The 19,871-nt window shown below is 48.5% G+C and overlaps 1 protein-coding gene across 4 annotated transcripts in view; it reads left to right on the plus strand.

Moving 5' to 3' along the window:
- mpdz (multiple PDZ domain crumbs cell polarity complex component) overlaps positions 1 to 19,871 on the plus strand; it is a 64,124-nt gene that overhangs the window by 23,294 nt on the left and 20,959 nt on the right. For 3 of the 4 annotated variants that reach the window (XM_079758334.1, XM_079758337.1, XM_079758335.1), the window contains exons 14-28: positions 67 to 213; positions 681 to 845; positions 1,936 to 2,178; positions 3,115 to 3,324; positions 6,010 to 6,216; positions 7,470 to 7,814; positions 8,121 to 8,232; positions 9,166 to 9,364; positions 10,518 to 10,559; positions 12,451 to 12,546; positions 12,857 to 12,946; positions 14,142 to 14,319; positions 14,863 to 14,973; positions 17,998 to 18,060; positions 19,541 to 19,730. In XM_079758334.1, the coding sequence (XP_079614460.1) occupies positions 67 to 213; positions 681 to 845; positions 1,936 to 2,178; positions 3,115 to 3,324; positions 6,010 to 6,216; positions 7,470 to 7,814; positions 8,121 to 8,232; positions 9,166 to 9,364; positions 10,518 to 10,559; positions 12,451 to 12,546; positions 12,857 to 12,946; positions 14,142 to 14,319; positions 14,863 to 14,973; positions 17,998 to 18,060; positions 19,541 to 19,730 (2,398 nt within the window). The remainder of the gene's footprint in view (positions 1 to 66; positions 214 to 680; positions 846 to 1,935; positions 2,179 to 3,114; positions 3,325 to 6,009; positions 6,217 to 7,469; positions 7,815 to 8,120; positions 8,233 to 9,165; positions 9,365 to 10,517; positions 10,560 to 12,450; positions 12,547 to 12,856; positions 12,947 to 14,141; positions 14,320 to 14,862; positions 14,974 to 17,997; positions 18,061 to 19,540; positions 19,731 to 19,871) is intronic. The other variant, XM_079758336.1, reaches the window with a different exon arrangement.

Raw genomic sequence — 19,871 nt, forward strand, 5'->3', positions numbered from 1 at the left:
TAGCGCCCGAAACGTGTCCGCCTCTGAGCCATTGCCTCTGTCCGTGGGGGGGGCTGTGGCGTGCAGGTGGCCCAGGTGGAGAAGTTCACAGAGAGCAGCGGTCTGGGGGTGAGCCTGGAGGCCAGCGGGGGGCACCACTATGTCCGCTCCGTCCTGCCCGAGGGGCCTCTGGGGCGCTGCGGGAAGCTGTTCAGCGGAGACGAGCTGCTGGAGGTACTGATTGGCTTAACGACGTTTGGGGTTTTTTTTTGGAAGTGAAGCGCACGCACGCACACACACACACACACACACACACACACACACACACACACACCCATTCGCACTTTGTTGCTAACGTGCCGTCTGTATAGGGGAGGGATGGTGTGGTGTTTGGGCTGTTATTTTTACATTTACATTGAGGGCATTTGGCAAACGCCTTTGTCCAAAGAGACTTACAATAAGTAAATTTGTTAAAATAATGAGTATTTTTATGATTTCACAATGATTCGTCCATGATTTTATTGTTTCCAACATTCTGTCTGTAAAGGGTAGGATTCGGGTGTCATTTTTACATTTACCTTCAGGGCATTTAGCAGACGCTTTTATCCAAAGCAATTTACTAAAAAGTACATTTCTCAGAAGAAAGAACACTGAGTGCTGAGACCGTTTAACCATGTCGCTCATCCTGTGCCTCCTCTCAGGTCAATGGCATCTCCCTGATTGGTGAGAGCCACAAGGAAGTGGTCCGGATCCTGAAGGAGCTTCCCCTCTGTGTGTACATGGCATGCTGTAGGCCCGCCCCCGTTCCATCGACTGACGCGGACGTCAGCCAATCAGATGACTTGTCTATGGACTCTCTTGTAAAGGTATTGTACACTATTAGTGGTATAGAAAATAACTGAAACATATATTTCTTTAGGATCGAAAAAACGCTATACGTTACGAATGTAACTTTTTTTTTTTTTTTTAAGTTATATCAGGCATTTTATGATAATAGAGGAAACAATTGCGGAAGTACATTAGGTATTTGAACGAAACTATGAGAAATCAGCATATATCTAAACCGATGCTATAATGGAGTCATTTTCTTCTAGAAGGGGTGAAAAAGATTCAATTAATATCTCATTAACGAAAACACCCAGGCCATATGCTTGATACATTAATATAATAGAGCTGTTATCAGTGGCCCGTTATTAACTGATACTGTCAACCATCTAGTTCTAGCGGAAGATTGCACTTTCTATTCAGCTGAGGTCAAAAGAATAAACTCTACGTGCGATTGAAGGAAATCCCCTCCCGTGCATTGTCATGCCTCCACAAATCCAGCGCACCCGCAAGCCTGCCAGCGGACCTGATTAGAGCGAAATCACCGTAAGCCCTTCCCTCCCCTCGTCGCTTATCAGTTATTATTAGCTCGGCACAAGCCGCCCGTCGCTCCATTGGCTTTCATGCCTGCCAATCAACGCTGACTGGCTGGATTAAGACGCGGGAAGTGCGGCGGCGTGCGGGTTAACGCAAGAGATGGCTGGCACTTTATGAACGCCAATCCACCGAGTGACACCTCCGGCACCGTGCAGCGGGGGCGGGGCAGCAGCCAACGCCGCACCGAGAGCGAGGAAGAAGAGGCAGAGAGAGGGGGAGAGAGTGATGGAGATGGGCTGGGGGAGTTTCAGCTGCAGATGTGTCCAATTCAGCCCCCCACCACCACCACCGCCACCACCGCCACCACCGCCACCACCCACTACTCCCCCCTCCACCACCTCCTCTCTTCGCTTTGCATCCCGCTGATATTTCCCTTTCATCTCGCGCCAGAAACTTCTGAAACAGAACCACAGGGGTGTGAGGGACGCCGTGGTATCTGGGAGTAGCGTGTGAGCGAGAGGTGGGGGGGGGGGTGCAATGCACCACAAACACACAGCCCTGCGATTTTAGTTTTTCCTACTTTTGGTTCCGCAGACGCAAGCGGACCCGGGCGCTTTCCTGGCCACGCCGGAACTCTCGGAGGCGGACGCGGCGGAGATGACGGCGGCGATGACGGCGGCGATGATGACGATGATGACGGAGGCGGAGGTGCAGGAGGAAGAGGCCGTGCCGGGGGAGGGGCCGGCGTCCCCCCTGGCCATGTGGGAGTCGGGGATCCAGCACATCGAGCTGGAGAAGAGCGAGGGAGGACTGGGATTCAGCATCCTGGACTACCAGGTACTGGGAACGCTGGGAGGAAACCCTCTGGGACTCGGTTTTCCCTCTCTTGGGATTTTCTTTCTTGGTTTCTTTCTGTGCCTTCGGCTGCGTACCCAGCTTTTGTTTATGACTTTTTGTGAGGGGAATAATTTGTGTTTTATGCTGCAGTGATATCCTGACACGTTGACTCTTGTTGACGCCATGCTAACGCAACGTCTTTATTGCGTAGCATAGTTATCACTGCCCTTTAATTCTGTTGTCAAGTTGTCAACTGGTGGGGAACACACTGCAGAGGAAGGGCCTTTGTTGGAATAAACCTGCCATTTTCAATAAAGGATAGCTAAAGCCGAACAATAAAACTAACTTAAGCTGGTTTGAACCGGCTGCTGTGGCTGTATTCCTCCAGGACAAAAGCAGCCGAATGGAATTCAGAAAATCGTTTTTTGTGATTTGTGTTTGATATGCAGTTCAAGGCGGTACCCCTACCTTGAGGAGTTGCACAATAATCACACACGCAGTAGTTGTTATACTTTCTTTTGGCAAACATAGGAAAAAAGTTTCTCCCCTGAAGAGCACACGCCACTCAAATCACCCTTAACATTATGTTCCCATCTCGTTTTGTGCTCAAAGTTTAATTAACCGGGGAAACTTCTTTCACCGCAGCCTTCTGTTTTTTGTTCCGTTGTATTTTGGAAATGTTGCATTCAGGAGAGGAAGTGACTCTAAGCGATCCTTTAAACAGGCCTAGCGGTTTTTAAATCCAACTTATCTTGTAGGCAACTACTATTATTTATTTAAGTAGTATTTATTATTTACAGGTTATTTTAGTTTTTATCTCATTATTATCCCTCATAAACAAGAGTGACGGCAGTTGTGAGTAAAGTCACAGTTCGTGTAGCTCTAACTCTAAGCTAAACATTAAAGCTACAGTATACGTTTTGCTTACCGCTGCAGGACCCGATGGACCCCGCCAAAACAGTGATCGTGATTCGCTCCCTGGTGCCCAATGGCGTGGCCGAGTGCGACGGCAGGCTTTTGCCGGGCGACCGGCTGATGTTCGTCAACGCCACCGACCTGGAGAACGCCACGCTAGAGGACGCCGTCCAGGCCCTGAAGGGCGCCAAGCTGGGCGCCGTCCAGATCGGGGTGGCCAAACCACTGCCTGTAAGAAAATATTTATATTGATGTTAATGGTTCCGGTTTGTCATTTGTGTTGTTAATGCTGAGCGTTATCATGTAAGCGTAATGATAGGTGTGTGTTAGGGATGGCCAAACCACTGCCTGCAAGAAAATATTAATATTGATGGTGTTGGTTACAGTTGGTCTTTCGTGTTGCTTATGCTGCGCGTTACCGTGGCAGAGTAACGATACGTAGTAAATGCACTAGCATTTATATAGCGCTTTTATCCAAAGCGCTTTACAGTACTGCCTGACATTCACCCATTCATGCACACGTTCGCACACCGACGGCGGTGTCGACCATGCGAGGCGACCAGCCAGCTCGTCGGGAGCAGTGAGGTTGTAGGTGCCTCGCTCAGGGACACCCCTTGGCATTCAGCTAGGAGGAGCCGGGGATCGGACTAGAAACCTTGCGGCTAGCAGCCAACCCGCTCTACACCCTGAGCCGCTGCCGCCTGTACTTGTAGGCGTTGTTTCTGTTTGAGGCGCGTTAGTGTAGGACCTCGTTGTCCAAGCGTACTTTAATAAGTCAAGAGGCCCTCACAGGCGATTCCACTCGCCTCTCTCCATGAGAGGGGGCTTCTTAAGTTTCCTTGTTTCATCGACCGACCTTTCCCAAGGCATTGGTTTCTAGTCTGTTGTAGTTGTAGTGTGTGTGTGTGTGTGTGTGTGTAAGTCTAGTGATGAGTGATTGTGTGTCTGTGTGTGTGTGTGTGTGTGTGTGTGTGTGTGTGTGTGTGTGTGTGTGTGTGTGTGTGTGTGTGTGTGTGTGTGTGTGTGTGTTTTCTTCTTTCACGATGCAGCCGACTCTGTTATAATGAGGGCTTCACCTTACCGGCACTTGAATATTTCATAGCAGACAGCTGAGTGAGGCCGCATGGTTAAACATCTTCAATGGCTTCAGATCAACGTCGGGAATCGCTACCATACGCCCTGGCCTTTGTTTGATATTGACGCTGTTATTGAGACGTCTATCTTTCGACGAGCGCACACACTATGTTTTTAAAAAGCCTCTGTAGGAAATACTGTGTGCACGATGCGTCACGATCCGTCTGTCAGGTTCACACTCATGATGGCTTTGTGTGGGATCTGCTACGGGGAGGACGAGGCAGAGGCCAGGGTTACGCTCAGTCAGGCTGTTTGTGTCTGTGTGTGTGTGTTTGTGTGCCTGTTTGCCTGTGTGTGGGTGAGCGTGCATGCCTGTTTGTGTGTGAACACCTGTGTGTGCGTGCCTGTGTGCACGTGTGTGTGTGTGAGTGCCCGCAAGCGTGTGCATCTGTGCTTGTGGGTTGGAAGAGTGTTGTAGGAAGGAAGTCTGTGTGTTGTGTGTTCTGGGTCGGTCTCCATCACACCGACCCCCCCCCCCCCCCCCCCTGCCTGAGGCCCCAGAACCGGCCCTGACCTGTGTAACCTCTGTTCTACTCTCTTGCTTTAAATCGGTTATCTGTACAAGGCATGGAGAAGACAATGCAGACAATGTTCAACATCCAGCAGACTGAAGAAGAAAGAAACACTATCTACACATGGAACGATGGAAAGTTAAAAAAAATGTACTCTGTGTGTGTGTGTGTGTATATGTGTGTATATATATATATATATGCATACACACATACACATATATACACATATATATATATATGCATACACACATACACACATATATACACATATACACATATATACACACACACATAGAGTACATTTCTTCTCAACTTTCCATCGTTCCTCGGCTGGGCTTTGATTGAAATGTGATGGAGCCAACAGATGAAACGGCTCGTTCATGTGTATTCATTCATGATTCATTTTAAAAGGAAAAGAAAAGAAAAACCTGCCGCAATAAAATGAACGCGTCTTCCCAATCCGTCCAGGGAATACACAGATATTCCGGCTCTCGACAGCCGCCATGCGATGAGCAAAGAAGTTCCTCCTCACCTTCTTCTTCCTCGCCATCGTCACCGTCACCGCCGTCGCCCGCCATTGGCTTACTAGGGTGGCCGGCTGTGTGGGGTAGAGACGGAGATACCGAGGGGACTCTGTACCGGGCAGAACCGGCCCTGGTCAGTTGGCCTGCTCTGGGAGGGGGCGGGGACTAATCAAAGTCCAGACTAATAATAATTGGGTGAAAAAAAACAACCTGTCAATCATTCCCTCCCTCTAATCCCCTTGTCTGTCCTGGCTATAACTGTGAGAGGATGTTGTTCTGGTTGTCGTTTGTTTAGATGGATGTTTGTTTGTTTGTAACGTGAGTAGGAAAAGCGCTGTTAGTCTTCATGATCCGATTTGAAGATAGCTTCCAGTGCTGGCAGTTGATCTGACCCGAAGTGACACTCAAAACACAAGAATGGTATCAGTGCTTCCCGGTGAATCTCAAGCATCCCTTCTGCACAAACACACAACCTGTGTCTCCCCCTCCCCCCAACCCCTTCCTCGGAACCCCCCAACCCATTTTAAAGAAAAACGATCAGCGCTCTCTCGCCGTCCTTAGCACAGAACGCTAACCTCTGCTAGGGGCTGGTCCGCGATTGGCCGGCTCCTCCCCCCCCCCCCCCCCCCCCCCCCCCCTGCGCTTATACGCTTCACAAACCAACGCAAGTCCACAAACACCACGACAAAACAAGCGACATCTTTGTTTTCTAAACGTGCCCCTCGTGTCTGCGTCTGTGGTTGCAGATCGACGCCGGCGACACGGATCTCCATGACGACCGGGCGCTGGACCTCAGCTATTCTGGGATGGAGGACGACTCGCTGCACGCCTCCATGATCGCCCTGCACGGCAGCATGTGCAGCGGCCGGGTCAGCGCCGCCGCGGGCGGGGGTGACGCCACGGACCCCCTAGACCACCACCTGGGACCCCTGCACTCCTCCTCCACCCCCAAGGTACCTCCCCCCCCCCCTTGCGTTTCACCGGTTCTGACCAGCAGGCCGGCCGCAGATTGAAGCGTTGGAGCAAAAACAATAAAACATTCCTAGGTTATTGTTATTTTCGTCGGGACGTTTCATTATATGGGATGTGTGTCGGCGGCGGCTCGGATATTGTGGAGATTGAAAGAGGCAGCGGGGGATCAATAATATATGTGTGACGGGGCAGGGGCCAAAATGTCGTCCGCATTGTTGTTTTCAAAAGCGCCCTCCGATAGCCATGGGGTGCTGCTGTATAATAACAAAACGCATTTCTGACAAAGAAGGACCCGTGCAGACCACATGTTTAGTTTGCCTCTATTGTATCCCCCTCTTTCTCTCTAATTTATCAGACAGAAAAAGTAATAGCACACCACTTGCCCTTTATATTGTATTGATATACGGTATATATATATATATATATATATATATATATATATATATATATATACATATATAGTGGTCACATGATAGATGGTAGGTGGAATCTGGTTCTGTAAAATACATTTCGCCGTTCAATTAGTCTGCTTCAAAGATTGCGTGTCGTCCCATAAAACACATTCCTGCGTCGTGTTTACACTCCTCTCATCTTTTATATTTCCACTGTGCACCGTATAGTTTCATCACCCGTTAATCTTTATGTCATTAAACAAATATAAAAAAGGCCTTCCCTAAGCCGGTCCTCGTGGCCCTGGTGTAAAACACAGAACACAGCCTTGTTTTGCTGCATTGAACACAAAACAACCATCTTTCCGGGAACTGCTTGTGGCCGTCTATGGCGGGATGGCTTCACCGCCGCGTATCTTTAAGACAAACCCCAGAGGCTGCCCACCTAGCTCATCTCAATCCCCTCCCTCCAGGCCATTCTGTGGTTCTCAGGCCCAACAGAGTGCGACTGACGACCTTAAAGGTGCCATATTATACCAGCAGGTGCGAGTGTGATTAGCCACCAAAAGCCGTTTTGAAAATCGGCCTCCTCTGACATCACAGGTGGGCGTGTCCACACCTAGATGTGTGCTGGATAGATCAGTCTACCAGCCCACCCAGTGGACTGTAGCAAACGTTGCTCATATCCAGCACACACACGCAGCCGATTTTCAAAGCGGCTTGTAACGGCTAATCACACTCACACCTGGTGGTACAATATGTCGCCTTTAAAACGCTGCCTGTTCGGGTTTCGGGTTTTCATATCAATTGATCAACTTTTTTTTTCGGCTTTGTTTGCGTCCTAGCTGTTGCCACGGCGCTCGGAGCCTCTGGACGAAATGGCCGCCCTCGAAGCGATGGACGCCTTCGGCGACGCCACGGAGCCCTTCTCGCCCGCCGACGCCTCGACGGCGTTCGGGCCCCCGGGGTACGAGACGTCGTACCCGGGGCCGGACGCCATGGCCTCCATGGCCGCCGTCTGCGGTTTCGCGGAAGCAGAAGGCGGGATGGATCTCTACGGCAGCATGGAGCCGCTGGTGGGAGGGGGGGGTGGAGGTAACGAGGAGGAGGAGGAGGAGGAGACGGTGGAGGCCCGGCGCTACGAGATCGAGGCGGGAGACGCCGGGAACGCCAGCGCTCTCTTCGTGAAGGTATGGTCGTCCGTCAAACGAACCTGAACACTTTGTCTTTGGACCAAAGGGTTAATTTATCGATCACCTCAAAGGTGATCGATAAATTAACCCTTTGGTCCAAAGACAAAGTGTCCGATTTCAATAACTCTCTATTCCCATAAGCAAACCATGTTTCAACCATCTGCAAAAGCCAGCAGCTTACTTTATTTTTTTTCTCACCTCTTTTAAATGTTTTATTTTAATGGTGCCAGACTTTTCCCTGCACTCTAGCTCCCCACCATAAAAAAAAATCGTGAATAATTGCTTTCAATTTCCACCTTGAAGGATGGGTCAGAGGTCATGAGCCCTCCATCAGGAGACAGTGAAGAGGATACGACGACTCTCGGCAGCGATTTTGAAAGAACCATCACGGTCGTCAAGGGCAACTCCAGTCTCGGTGGGTCTTGTTGTCGGCAACGCATGTTTTTATTTTTGTTATTTTGTCATCTCCGGAATTCATAACAGAGGGGGTGAAGAGTCAGGAAATGTCGCATTCAGAATTTCGCTAAAATCTGTGCCAAAACATGACTTTTTCAATGAAAAGCACCTCCTGCGGCAACAACGCCATTATGGGGTGGCGGGGGTCCACACCTGTAATTATCAAACTAAGTTACCTTAGTTTGGTTTTTCAGTTTACTTTAATTTGAACCAATAATCAAAGGGCCGGAGTTATGTGGCGTTTCCTATTTTGTTACGAGGATATCCTAGGAGAGAAGAGTTGATTCACGCACTTAGACCAGGCGTTCAGAAGGGTATTTTAATACGTATATTTCTACAGCGGCCAGTCTAGACGGCGTTGGTTGGAAACCTTTACAGAGACTTGTTTACTGTTAACTGGGGTTGGCCGAGTTTATGTTATCAAAATGACAGATCACCGCTTCCAGAAACATCGAATGGTCTCAACAAATATGAAGTGAAAGAAAAAGAAACGCCTCATCAGCTCAGCCAGTCTGCCATCAGACTTTAGGTTAGGGGACCTAATCTAAAGTCTGATTTGTGAGACAATGAATAGTTCTTCATGGATGTAATTTGGCATTTGTTCACTAAAAAGTAGTTCATCAGATATTATTCTGACTTATTATCTCACACACACATACACAAGACACACTCACACACACAGAAAACCACACACACACAGGCATGCACCCATACAGACACACAAATAGACAACCACACACACAAATAGACAACCATGCACACATACACACACACACACACAATTAAGACGAACAACCCACACAGACAAGCATGCACACATACACACACACACAAATAGACAACCCCACACCGGCCCAGACTCCGACTGCCCTGACCCCCCTCTCTCCTCCAGGCATGACGGTGAGCGCGGTGAAGGAGGGTCTGGGCATGCAGGTCCGCAGCGTGATCCACGGCGGCTCCATCAGCCGCGACGGGCGTCTGGGCGTGGGCGACCTCATCCTGGCCATCAACGGAGAGCCCACCGCCGACCTGAGCAACGCCCAGGCCCGCGCCATGCTGCGACGCCACTCCCTCATTGGGCCCGACCTGGGGTGAGGCCACGCCCTCCTCGCCGCCGGCGGTTATGTCGGGTTTTGTTTTCACGATGGGAATGTTCAAATGGCTCAATCCGATACGTAGCCCATTAGCTTCAAGCTCTGACGAGGATGAAAGAGGTTTAGTCCGTAAGGGGAATGTGAAAATAGGCGCTTGTGCTCTACTTGTTTTACCAGTACCGGTGTGTTGATGTCGTTGTCTCTTTCATAGCAAATGAACGAAATTATCTTTCTTTTTCTAGACGCCGGATATGTCGCTGTTTTTCCAATGTGAACGCTCAAAGGGTCAATCCGAAGTTTTTACCTAGCTTCGAGCTAAGGCGACCTTCGTTGAATAGAAGAAATACGGAATCCGATAGGGAAATTAAAAAAATAAACGTGCTTGATTAAGTTGGTTTACTGATGTGTTGATGTCGATGTTTCTTTCAAAGTAAATTAACAAAATTACATATTTTTTGTAGTCTGCGGTTATGTCGCTTTTTACGATGTAAACGTTCAATGGCGGTCCATAATGTGAAAATAAGCACTCATGATCTAGTTGTTTTACTGGTGTGCTGTTTGTCGTTGTTTCCTTCTCAGTAAATTAACAAAATTACATATACTTTGTAGTCTGCGGTTATGTCGCTTTTTATGATGTAAACGTTCAAAGGCGGTCCGTAATGTGAAAATAAGTGCTCATGATTTAGTTGTCTTACCGGTGTGTTGTTTGTCGTTGTTTCTTTCTTAGTAAATTAACGACATTATCTTTTTTATATAGTGAGAAAGCAAACAGTTGCGTTTTATTTACAAGGCAGCAGGTCAGGCAGTAGCAGTAGATAACAGAGGGGGACTGCTTATTTATCACAGACATCATGAGTTGAATCGTCTCGCAGTATACTTTTCTTTTCAGGTGCTTCCTTGAGGGTGCCGAGCGCAACACGTCAGTTATCTAGCAGACATTTGTTTTTTCAAAGATATGACGTTCTTTGCTTCCCCTGTCTTCACGCCATTATCTTTTTAAATTACCCACAGACGAAAAAAACTGTCTACCGCTGTGCCACTAAGTGCAGGGGCTGCTGTGATCAACTTGTCAGATTTTGTTTGCTTCACTTCTTTCAACAAAACAAACTCATTGCCCCCCCCCCCCCCACCCCAAATCTTCATGTTCTAGATCTGCTTGTGCACCCGAGGATGATGTGTGCCCCTTTTATGTGTGAGTATAACATCCACGCTGCCCGTGTGTCAGTGACAAAAATCACCGGAGGCCATCTTGATTTTTTCCTTCTTCTTCTCCATTTCCCGCCTCCACTCGCATGCAAGCTCCTCATCACAAGGGTTTTATCCAGGGAAACAGCCATCGTCTGTAGCTGCGCTGACAATTCACGTTAAAATAACGTGGTGGATCCTTAATGCCGGCGCAGGATGAATCACCTCTTTAAACAGAAATTTGACACGACATTATTCTTTAACTAAAGATTTAAATGTTGGCCTATTTTGTGAAAAAGCAATTTCCATGCGCGCAGGCCTCCCATTTATTTCCATATTCACCATAAATAACCTCTTGTGGGAGCAGACGAGAGATGGCCGTTTCACGTCTGAACAGCACACGGTTGAGGATAATAGCTGGATAAATCTCTTGAAATGACTGACCCACTAACAACCAAACTAACGACGCCTTTTAACCATCTTTTCTTCTCATTTATTCATCTCTTTCCGTGTGGCTTGAGAAAGGAAAAATATTTGATCATAACTGTTTGTTTGTCTGGTTATTCCTTGTGTTACCGTGCGACTAACTCACCTATGTCACTCGTTTTTGGCCGTTTATGTGCTCGTCAAAAGTGTGCCCGTCAACTGCTTTTTCCTACATTTTGGAATGTGTTGCCAGATTGGATTTGTGTCCTTTGACGAACCCCCCCTTGTGATGATTCATTCCACAGTCACGCATGCCACCATGTCGACAGAACCGCACAGGAAGCCATGCCACCTTCACCCCCCCCCTCTTTCTCTCCACTGAGCCCCTCTTCAAAAATCCCCTCACGTCATCAACAGATTGCTAATAGTGCTATCACCACGGAAACCGACACATCCCCCCACCCCCCACCCCCCTTCTCATCGGTCGATACTCAACTCTGAGCAAATGAATTATTGATGTCTCACCCATCAAACTTTTAAGACGTAATTTGGGAGGAGGAGATTTGGACAACGCATGAACAAACATTTGATCAGACAGTTATGAATGAGACAAACATCTGTTGTGGATGATTAAACGCGGGTGGGGGGGGGGGGGCATGCATAATTCATCCACATCTCACCTTGAGCACCATGACAGGCGGCGTGCGATCTATCGTCTGAATAATGGAGCCGGCGTGCCGGTTCATTCTCTCTGCAGTGTTTTGCACACAGTTAAATTGGAACGGGGCTTGGAGAGAGAGAGAGGCAGAGAGAGAGACAGAGAGAGGCAGAGAGAGGCAGAGAGAGAGACAGAGAGAGGCAGAGAAAGAGATGTAGAGGCAGAGAGAGAGAGGCAGAGAGCGAGAGGCAGAGAGAGAGAGAGGCAGCGAGAGACAGAGAGAGAGAACTCTTGAATGTAAATGAGACAGCTACGGATGCATAAAGAGGTGATTTCCCTGTTTACAACCACAGGCAGCGGAGGTTTGACACAGTCATATTTAGTCGTGTGCGAGCTCACACTCCCTTCGAGTGAATGCCGGCTGTTGTATTAAGCAATGAGCACCGAAGTGTCTGTTTACCAGGGATGCTCGTGGATGTTGACGTGAAAATAGTTTGGGGGGGGTACGTCAGACCCCCGGTGTCTCAAGCTCAGAGAGGCTGACAAATGTTTGTATTATGTATGTTATTTTATCTAATTTACATTTGTGCGTGTGTGTGTGTGCTTGTTTGTGTGTGTCTATATGTGTGTGTGTATATGTGTGTATGTTTATGTGTGTGTCTACTGTGTGTGTGTCCATCTGTATGTGTGTGCGTGTGTGTGTCTACTGTGTGTTTGTGCTCGTCTGCGTGTGTGTGTGTGTGTGTGTGTGTGTGTGTGTGTGTGTGTGTGTGTGTGTGTGTTTGTGTGTGTGTGTGTGTGTGTGTGTGTGCAGCATCACCTACGTCCCGGCGGAGTACCTGGAGGACTACAAGGCCAGCCTGGTGATGAAGGCTAAAGACGACCTCACCCCCGGAGCCCTCGCCCAACCGTACAGCCCCTCCTCCCTGCAAATAATAAAACACCATTATAAAAAAAAAAAACATCCGATATGGACGCGAGATAGCTCGTACTTTATCGATCCAAGACGGGAAATTAAAACACGCTAAATCTCAGTTTCAACACTCAACATTAAGCCCGGATCGCCTTCCACATGTTTTGCGGCCGATTTGATTAAAAACTGCTGTTCCTCACCTGGGATAAATAAACACTAACTGTGTTCTTTTGGGATATATAAACACTAACTGTGTTCTTTTGGGATATATAAACACTAACTGTGTTCTTTGTGGTCTCCCTCGTAGGGCGGGCCGGAGCAGTCCGAAGCTACCGGAGCGAGAGGACGGAGAGGGAGAGGAGAGCGCCTCATACAGCAACTGGAACCAAGCTCGGAAGTATGCTCGCTAAACGACAGTCTGACGCACTCAGTTTGATCACCCATGGGGATTTAGTTAGTTGGTTAGTTAGGTAGTTAACTAGGGGAGAATAAGGGAACAAGGGGCCCTTTGAAAGCATTATCCTAGTCTTCCTTCTTCCTTTATAACCATTTATTGGTCATTTTTAATTGTTGTAATTGCATAGATTTTATTTTTACTTCTCTGTAGCACTTTGAGATTCTAGTAATATAAAGAGCAATACAAATAACATTTATTATTATTATTATTATTATTATTATTATTATTATTATCATCATTATTATTATTATTATTATCATCATCATACTTTTTAGGAAGATGTATCCTAGCCTAAGCGAATCCTAGCCTAGATATAGCCTAGCCTTGTAGCCAGGCCTGCATTAACTGCCATTGGGCCCTGGGGCTGAGAGTGTTCGTAGGCCCCCTGAGAGGGGATCTTGCAATGAAGATGTGTAAATTATTTGCAGACATTTTGCTGTTGTCGACGGGAGGGACAATCACATAGTCTTGGGCGTACGCCGATCGGGGGGGCTATCATGAGGCAGTATTAAAAAAAAGATTTTTTTTTTTTTTTTTTTCTGCAGCTCATGATAGGCCCCCTGATAGTCGTAGGCCCTGGGGCTTCAGCCCAGGTGAGCCCGTGCATTAAGGCGGCCTTGCTTGTAGCCTGGTGTAGGCTAATCATCGCTGAGGCTACAAGGAGGCAGGAACAGCGTGTCAACGATCAGCCCGAAAGGAAATCAAAATGACAAAATTGCGTCCAATTTCCTCAGCCGTTTAAACCCCACTGACACCTTTTCTCTATCTTTAAAAATGCAGACAACTGCTGTATACAAACTGATCAGAGTGCACAGCGGGCATAGTCTGACGTGTTCTCTTTAGCTAGTTAGCAGATTCTTGTATCAAACTGACTTTTAGATTTACAAACATTTACATTTAGGGCATTAGCAGGTTATACCCATTCCGTATTTACAACAAAGCTAGCTAGGATAAGACGCTTCACAATGCTTAGTACTGTTTTTAAGCGCAATGACGTACAATATACAATAAGTCTGCACATGAATTGCCGGACTTGTGGTAAATAAACACAGATACAGAAACAGGTCAGGTACGAGGAGCAGGTAAGGGGGTCTAACCCATGTTAATAACCCCTCCTCTCCGTCGTCGTCGCCAGGGTGGAGCTGTTCAGAGAGACGGGCAAGTCCCTGGGCATCAGCATCGTGGGGGGGCGCGGCATGGGCAGCCGGCTCAGCAACGGGGAGGTGATGAGGGGCATCTTCATCAAGCACATCCTGGACGACAGCCCCGCCGGACACAACGGCACGCTGAAGACGGGCGACCGCATCGTCGAGGTGAGGGCCGCCGAAGGGGTCGCGCAGAGGTCAGGCTGAGGGGTCGCGCAGAGGTCAGGCCAGAGGGGTCGCGTAGAGGTCAGGCCAAGGGCATGGGCAGAGGTCAGGCCAAGGGCACGTGTTTAGAGGGGTTGGGGGGGGATGTTGATGAATGCACTGTTGTCACTTTGCTGTGCCTGTTTTAATGTCATTTCAGGCGGTCCAATCTATTGGGAATTTGATTTTAAACGTCTATGATTGCCGTCGTTGATAGGATAACGCAATTAACAACATCTTCCCAACGCCTGATTGACTTCAGTTCAATTAGCAAGTTCAAACTCATCGCCCTTGATTAAAAAGGGTCAAAAAGCATAATAAACTAATCAGGTCCCACTGGAATGGGTCGACACGTTTGACTGACTGTAGGCACTACGGATCCCCTGATTGGTCGATCCTCTGGGACTTGTGTTGCAGTATTGATGGTTGTTGTGTTGATTTATTGATGCATTGATGGGTTGATGTATTGATGTATTGATGTATTGATGTATTGATTGCATTGATCAGGTGGACGGCGTGGACCTGAGGGACGCCAGCCACGAGGAGGCTGTGGAGGCCATACGCAAGGCGGGAAACCCCGTCGCCTTCCTGGTCCAGAGCATCATCCACCGTCCCCGGGTAAGATGGGTGTACCCCCGCACCCACATGCTAGCCTTAAACTCCCACCCTGGTCCAGTGACAACAGGGTGCCTCCTCATCTTATGAAAGTCCCAACGGTCGAGTTCTTCACGCACTTCCAACAGTTCTTTGTGGTCATGTTGTTTGTGGGGGGGGGGGGGCTCTCATCAGGGCATTTAGCAGAGGCTTATATCCAAAGGGACTTACACAAACAATCGCTAGTTTAACCCATTCCACGTATACAAGAAAGATAGCTATGATGAGATGATACACAATGCTGAGTACTATTTTTAAGTGCCAGGACGTACAGCATACAATATGTGCGTACATTAAGTACAAGGGCGTACAACATACAATAAGTGCGTACATTAAGTGCCAGGACGTTCAAACATACAATAAGAGGCTATGCAGAGACTAGGCGACCTCTGAACAAGTGCGTCTCAATCCGATATGTATCCCATGGTTAGCTTCTAGCTGCGGTGACCTCTGTTAAAGAGAAGAAAGAGACAGAGGGTCGACTCTCGCCGTGTTTGTAATTATCTGACTCATTAGTTCGGTCGGTGAGTGACCGCGGCCCTACGAGCTCCGCTGACTAGAGTTTCCCTCGGCCGGCGTCCATCTCTACCGTCTGACTCAACACAATCGCGTCGTCTCCGACGGTTCATGAATCACCGAGCGACCCGGGAAGCCTCAAGGGTTTTTGATGAAACGCACCGCTTACCATCTCATCTCCATCTCTCTGTCTCTCTCTCTTTCTCTGTGTGTCTCTCTCTCTCTCTCTCTCTCTCTCTCTCTCTCTCTCTGTCTCTCTCTTTCTCTCTGTGTCTCTCTCTCTCTCTCTCTTCCACTAAATTGATGCTGCTTTTCTCTCGCTCCCTCCGAGTCAACAGACACCCTGGTTCCCCCCATCGTCGGTATCCGTTCCAGAGGGGATATCTCACGCCTTCCACACACACGCCCCAACACGCACACCAGGCAATCTGTCTCCCCGGCTTGCCGTTCAATCTGCCCCCTCCTCTTCATCCATCCCTCTCATCACCCTATCCCTCTCAATCTCCCTCCATCCGTCTCCCCGCTCCCTGACGTTTATCTCGTGAAAGACCCCCCCCCCCCCAACCCCCCACTCGTTTATATTTTGAGGCGTCGCTGAACGGATGTCACGGTGGGAAACTGTGCACAAACACACCTGAGTACAGAGGGGATGGAAGAGTTGGACCCAAGGTTAGAGAACGATGGTTGAAATGGCGTCTTCTTATGAACTAGGACACTTGCAGCTAGGGTGGACCTTTAGCAAACCTTTAGACAGAAAATGTATTACAGGGAAAAAAATAAATTAACACAAAATGAAAAAAAAAATATATATATATATATATATAAAGCAATAACTGCCATTTGGTGACATTTATCCAAAACATCTTGAAAGGTCTACATTTCGCAACCGGTTTTTTATATTCACATTACATTTTATTATATCTATTTTACATAAAACATATCCTGTTTTACTCCACATAGATCAGAAGCCCTCGAATAAAAACGACTAATCAGGTCGGTTGAGAAACATCAACGTTCCAGCTCTTCTCATCCAGAATAACCACAGCGCCCCGTTTTGCTTCCAGGCCATCTCGACCTCTCTAAAATGGCCGCTTTGTTGCCATACTATCCTAAGGCCGACGCAGCCTCTACACATAAACGTATACGCTGCAAATCAAACACCGCAACCACTCCAGCCAAGTGGAAGTGCTACGGAGGAGGCCACATGTGAGAGATAAGAGAGGGGGAGAGAAGGCCTATTTCCTTCAGCCCACATCCCATGAGATTGCTGTCGGCGTCACGGCAGATAGGCCGCACTCAAATGCCTTCTTTTTTTCCCCACCTATTTATTGGATTTCTTTAAAGATGGCCTTTTTATAACAACCAGCCGGAGAAAATGGCTCCCTCACCGCCTAGGGAGTACAATTACACGTCCGCCCGTTTCGAGAGTCTGAAATCCTTCTGGTGCGCGCCGAACGAGCGAGCCCAGAGGAGCCGTCGACTCGTTCTTTTCACAGGAAGAAATAACCGACGTTCGCTATTGTGGAGAGAGAGAGGGGGGTGAAAAGAGGAAACAAGATGGCAGCTCATTGTCATCACCACACGCCGTTTCTTTCTTTCACACTTTTTCTCCTTCATTCCGGGTGAAATCATTTCCTGTCGGAAGCGTTTGAAATGACAATTGCCCCCTTGCGGCGCGTGTGAACGTCATGCCCTGTGGTGTGTTGCCTCCAGAAGCCGCCTCTGCCCTTCCTCCAGCTCGGAGGCCCGCTCCGCACTAATCAAACCTGCCTAACGCACCCTGCTCTCCCCCAGGTTAGACCAACCCCACCCCCCCTAACCGCAGCCAACCCCACCCCGCCGTCGCTCGTCCCCACCCTCGAGTCTGTGGTGGAAATTCGCATGATATCTCGTAACTCGTGTTTGTCTCGCGATGTGCTGATACGAGTGTCGCTACACTGCCTTGCATGGTGCATGTCTTTCTTCTTCTGTGGTGTGTGCGTGTGCATGTGCATGTGCGTGCAGCTATTATAAATAGCATGAACTTCCTACAGTAGCCACATTTCCTGACAACCATATATTTCCCCTGACGAACTACGTCTGTGCTATATAAACCCACGACTTTGACCTTGGTTTCACTGCTCTGTCAAGCCGGTAATCGCAAGGTTGCCGTGGAGATGTCCTGGTTGTTTTTGGTGAAAGCACTTGAATCCTCTTGATGAGATAACCGGTAAACACGGGTGACTATGCTTCGGTGAACGCACCGCGGACAACCCGGTTTTCACCCAGAAACAACCTGCATGTGATTCATCACCACTATTGTGCCTTTCGTATTATTGACCAGCCGACGCCGCATGGAAACGAGCACAGCCTGCGTTTGGCCGCGTTCCCAAGGTCAAAGATCCCAGCTTCTAACGGCTGCTATGAGCGACGCAATGAAAGCGCAGAGTCGGTTTGTGATTCTGTGTTCCCGTTTTGTCTCTTTTGTCTCAGTCCTCCACCACCGACTCACACGAGGAACGGGCCGCCGCCGCCGAAGCCGCCACCAAGGGCAAGGTACGCCTCTCTCCAACAAAACAACAAAAACATTGCGGGAAGGAGAGGAGAGTAGTCGTAAGGGGAAGTTATGGAAGCCCCGACTGGCCCGTAAAAGCCCGCCCTCGTCTATCATGGGGGTTTATAGCGTCTCGTGGCGTCGTGGTTGCGGTCGCTGGCGGCGAACCTGATCTCTCGAAAGAGGCGTCCGCTGTGAACGCAAATCTCGTGTGTGGATAGGCCTCGATATTATTATCTATTTTTTTAAGAGTGACTTGCAGGTTTAATGAATGAATTTAAAGAGTTGAGTCGGACAGGAAGGTATATGGGAGAGAGAGGGGAAGACAAGCAGCGAAGGACCGCGGGCGGGAATCAAACCCGAGTCGCTGCGGTAAGGACTGAGCCTTAACGGTACGCGCTCCACCCACTGAGCCAGCGGCTCGCCCCGCGGACGCGATAGCCTCTTACCCAACCGGCGTTTGAAAAATAGATAAGAGACTTTCTAAGCGGTTTAGAAACGTCCCGCTGGTCACGCCACATGTGTCTTCTGTTTGTCTCTTGTTTCCTGTAGGAGGATGAGAGTCACAGTAGACTCTACCTCCGCCTCTCCCCGACTAACCCTTTCACTCCTACGCCCTTTAAGGTGGGTGGGGTGGGGGTGTGAGTGTGGTCTCACACCGTCATACCCTCATCACGTATCCTCGCGGCCGTGTGTTGGAGATGCACATATAAGTGGTGTGTGTGTGTTGGGACATGTGCCAACACACTCTGTTGTGATGTGTGTGCGTTGTTTTGTGTGTACAGTCCGGCGTGGTTGTGTTACATTCTGTCCTGCATACTATGAGTAGAGGATAAACAAAACTAAACTAAAATGGCCGACGTTTAAACTCATGACCTGCATGGTTGCTTCAAAGAAGGTTATGCTTTTCCTTGGGCTACCCTGTAATTATCAAGTGCTATATTATTATATATTATTATTATTATAAGTATTATTGTTTTCCACTTTGAAAGCTAGCTTGATTTCTATAATTATTATGATCATGATTATGATTATAATAACAATAACTACATCATATTTATAATCATATAAATTATAATTATTTGAATAAATATATATACATCCATATGTATATATATATTTATATATGGCCCTACAGGGTGGCCCTAAAGGACTCCTTTTTCTTTCCAGTCTTTAACTTTAAAGACCCCACAACTTTCCTCCAAGGTCTACTCGCCATAAAGAGGCTTGAAATGTCAAAGTGACACATAAAGGAAGTAAAGTAAAGAAGTGGCCAGTATAACTGTTGGACAAATTCACCAGTTCACGAGGCCGCTTTTAAAAGCCCAGTAAACTTTATAAAACCCCCCAGGCCGCGTAAACCCAACCTGGCACGGGTCAATCCCACGAGCCCCCCCCCCCGTCTCTCCCCCACACGTCCTCTCACTCACCCGCTCTCTCTCACTCTCTCTCTCTACTCTCGCCCCCCGTTTCCCCCCACAGCCGACGAAGTGGGAGGTGGGTAGGGCGTCGCCCACCTGGCCCCCTCCCCCGCTCCTGGTGGTCCCCCACGTGGGGGAGACAGACACGGACACCCTGAGCCAGGTCCCGGACAGCCCCACCCCCGACCGTCGTGAGGAAGAACGAGAGGAAGACGAAGAGGACGAGGAGGATGAGTTTGGCTACAGCTGGAGTGAGTTTTCCAGAGTTTGTCCTTTGTGTTACGGAGGAGACATGCCACCGTTGATACCATCGATTTGCAGAAAGGCTGTGTGCTCTGTGTGTATGTGTGCGTCTGTGTGTCCATCTGTGTGCGTGTATTTGAATGTGTATG

Source organism: Pollachius pollachius, assembly GCF_949987615.1.
Source record: "Pollachius pollachius genome assembly, chromosome: 20".
Lineage (NCBI taxonomy): Eukaryota > Metazoa > Chordata > Actinopteri > Gadiformes > Gadidae > Pollachius > Pollachius pollachius.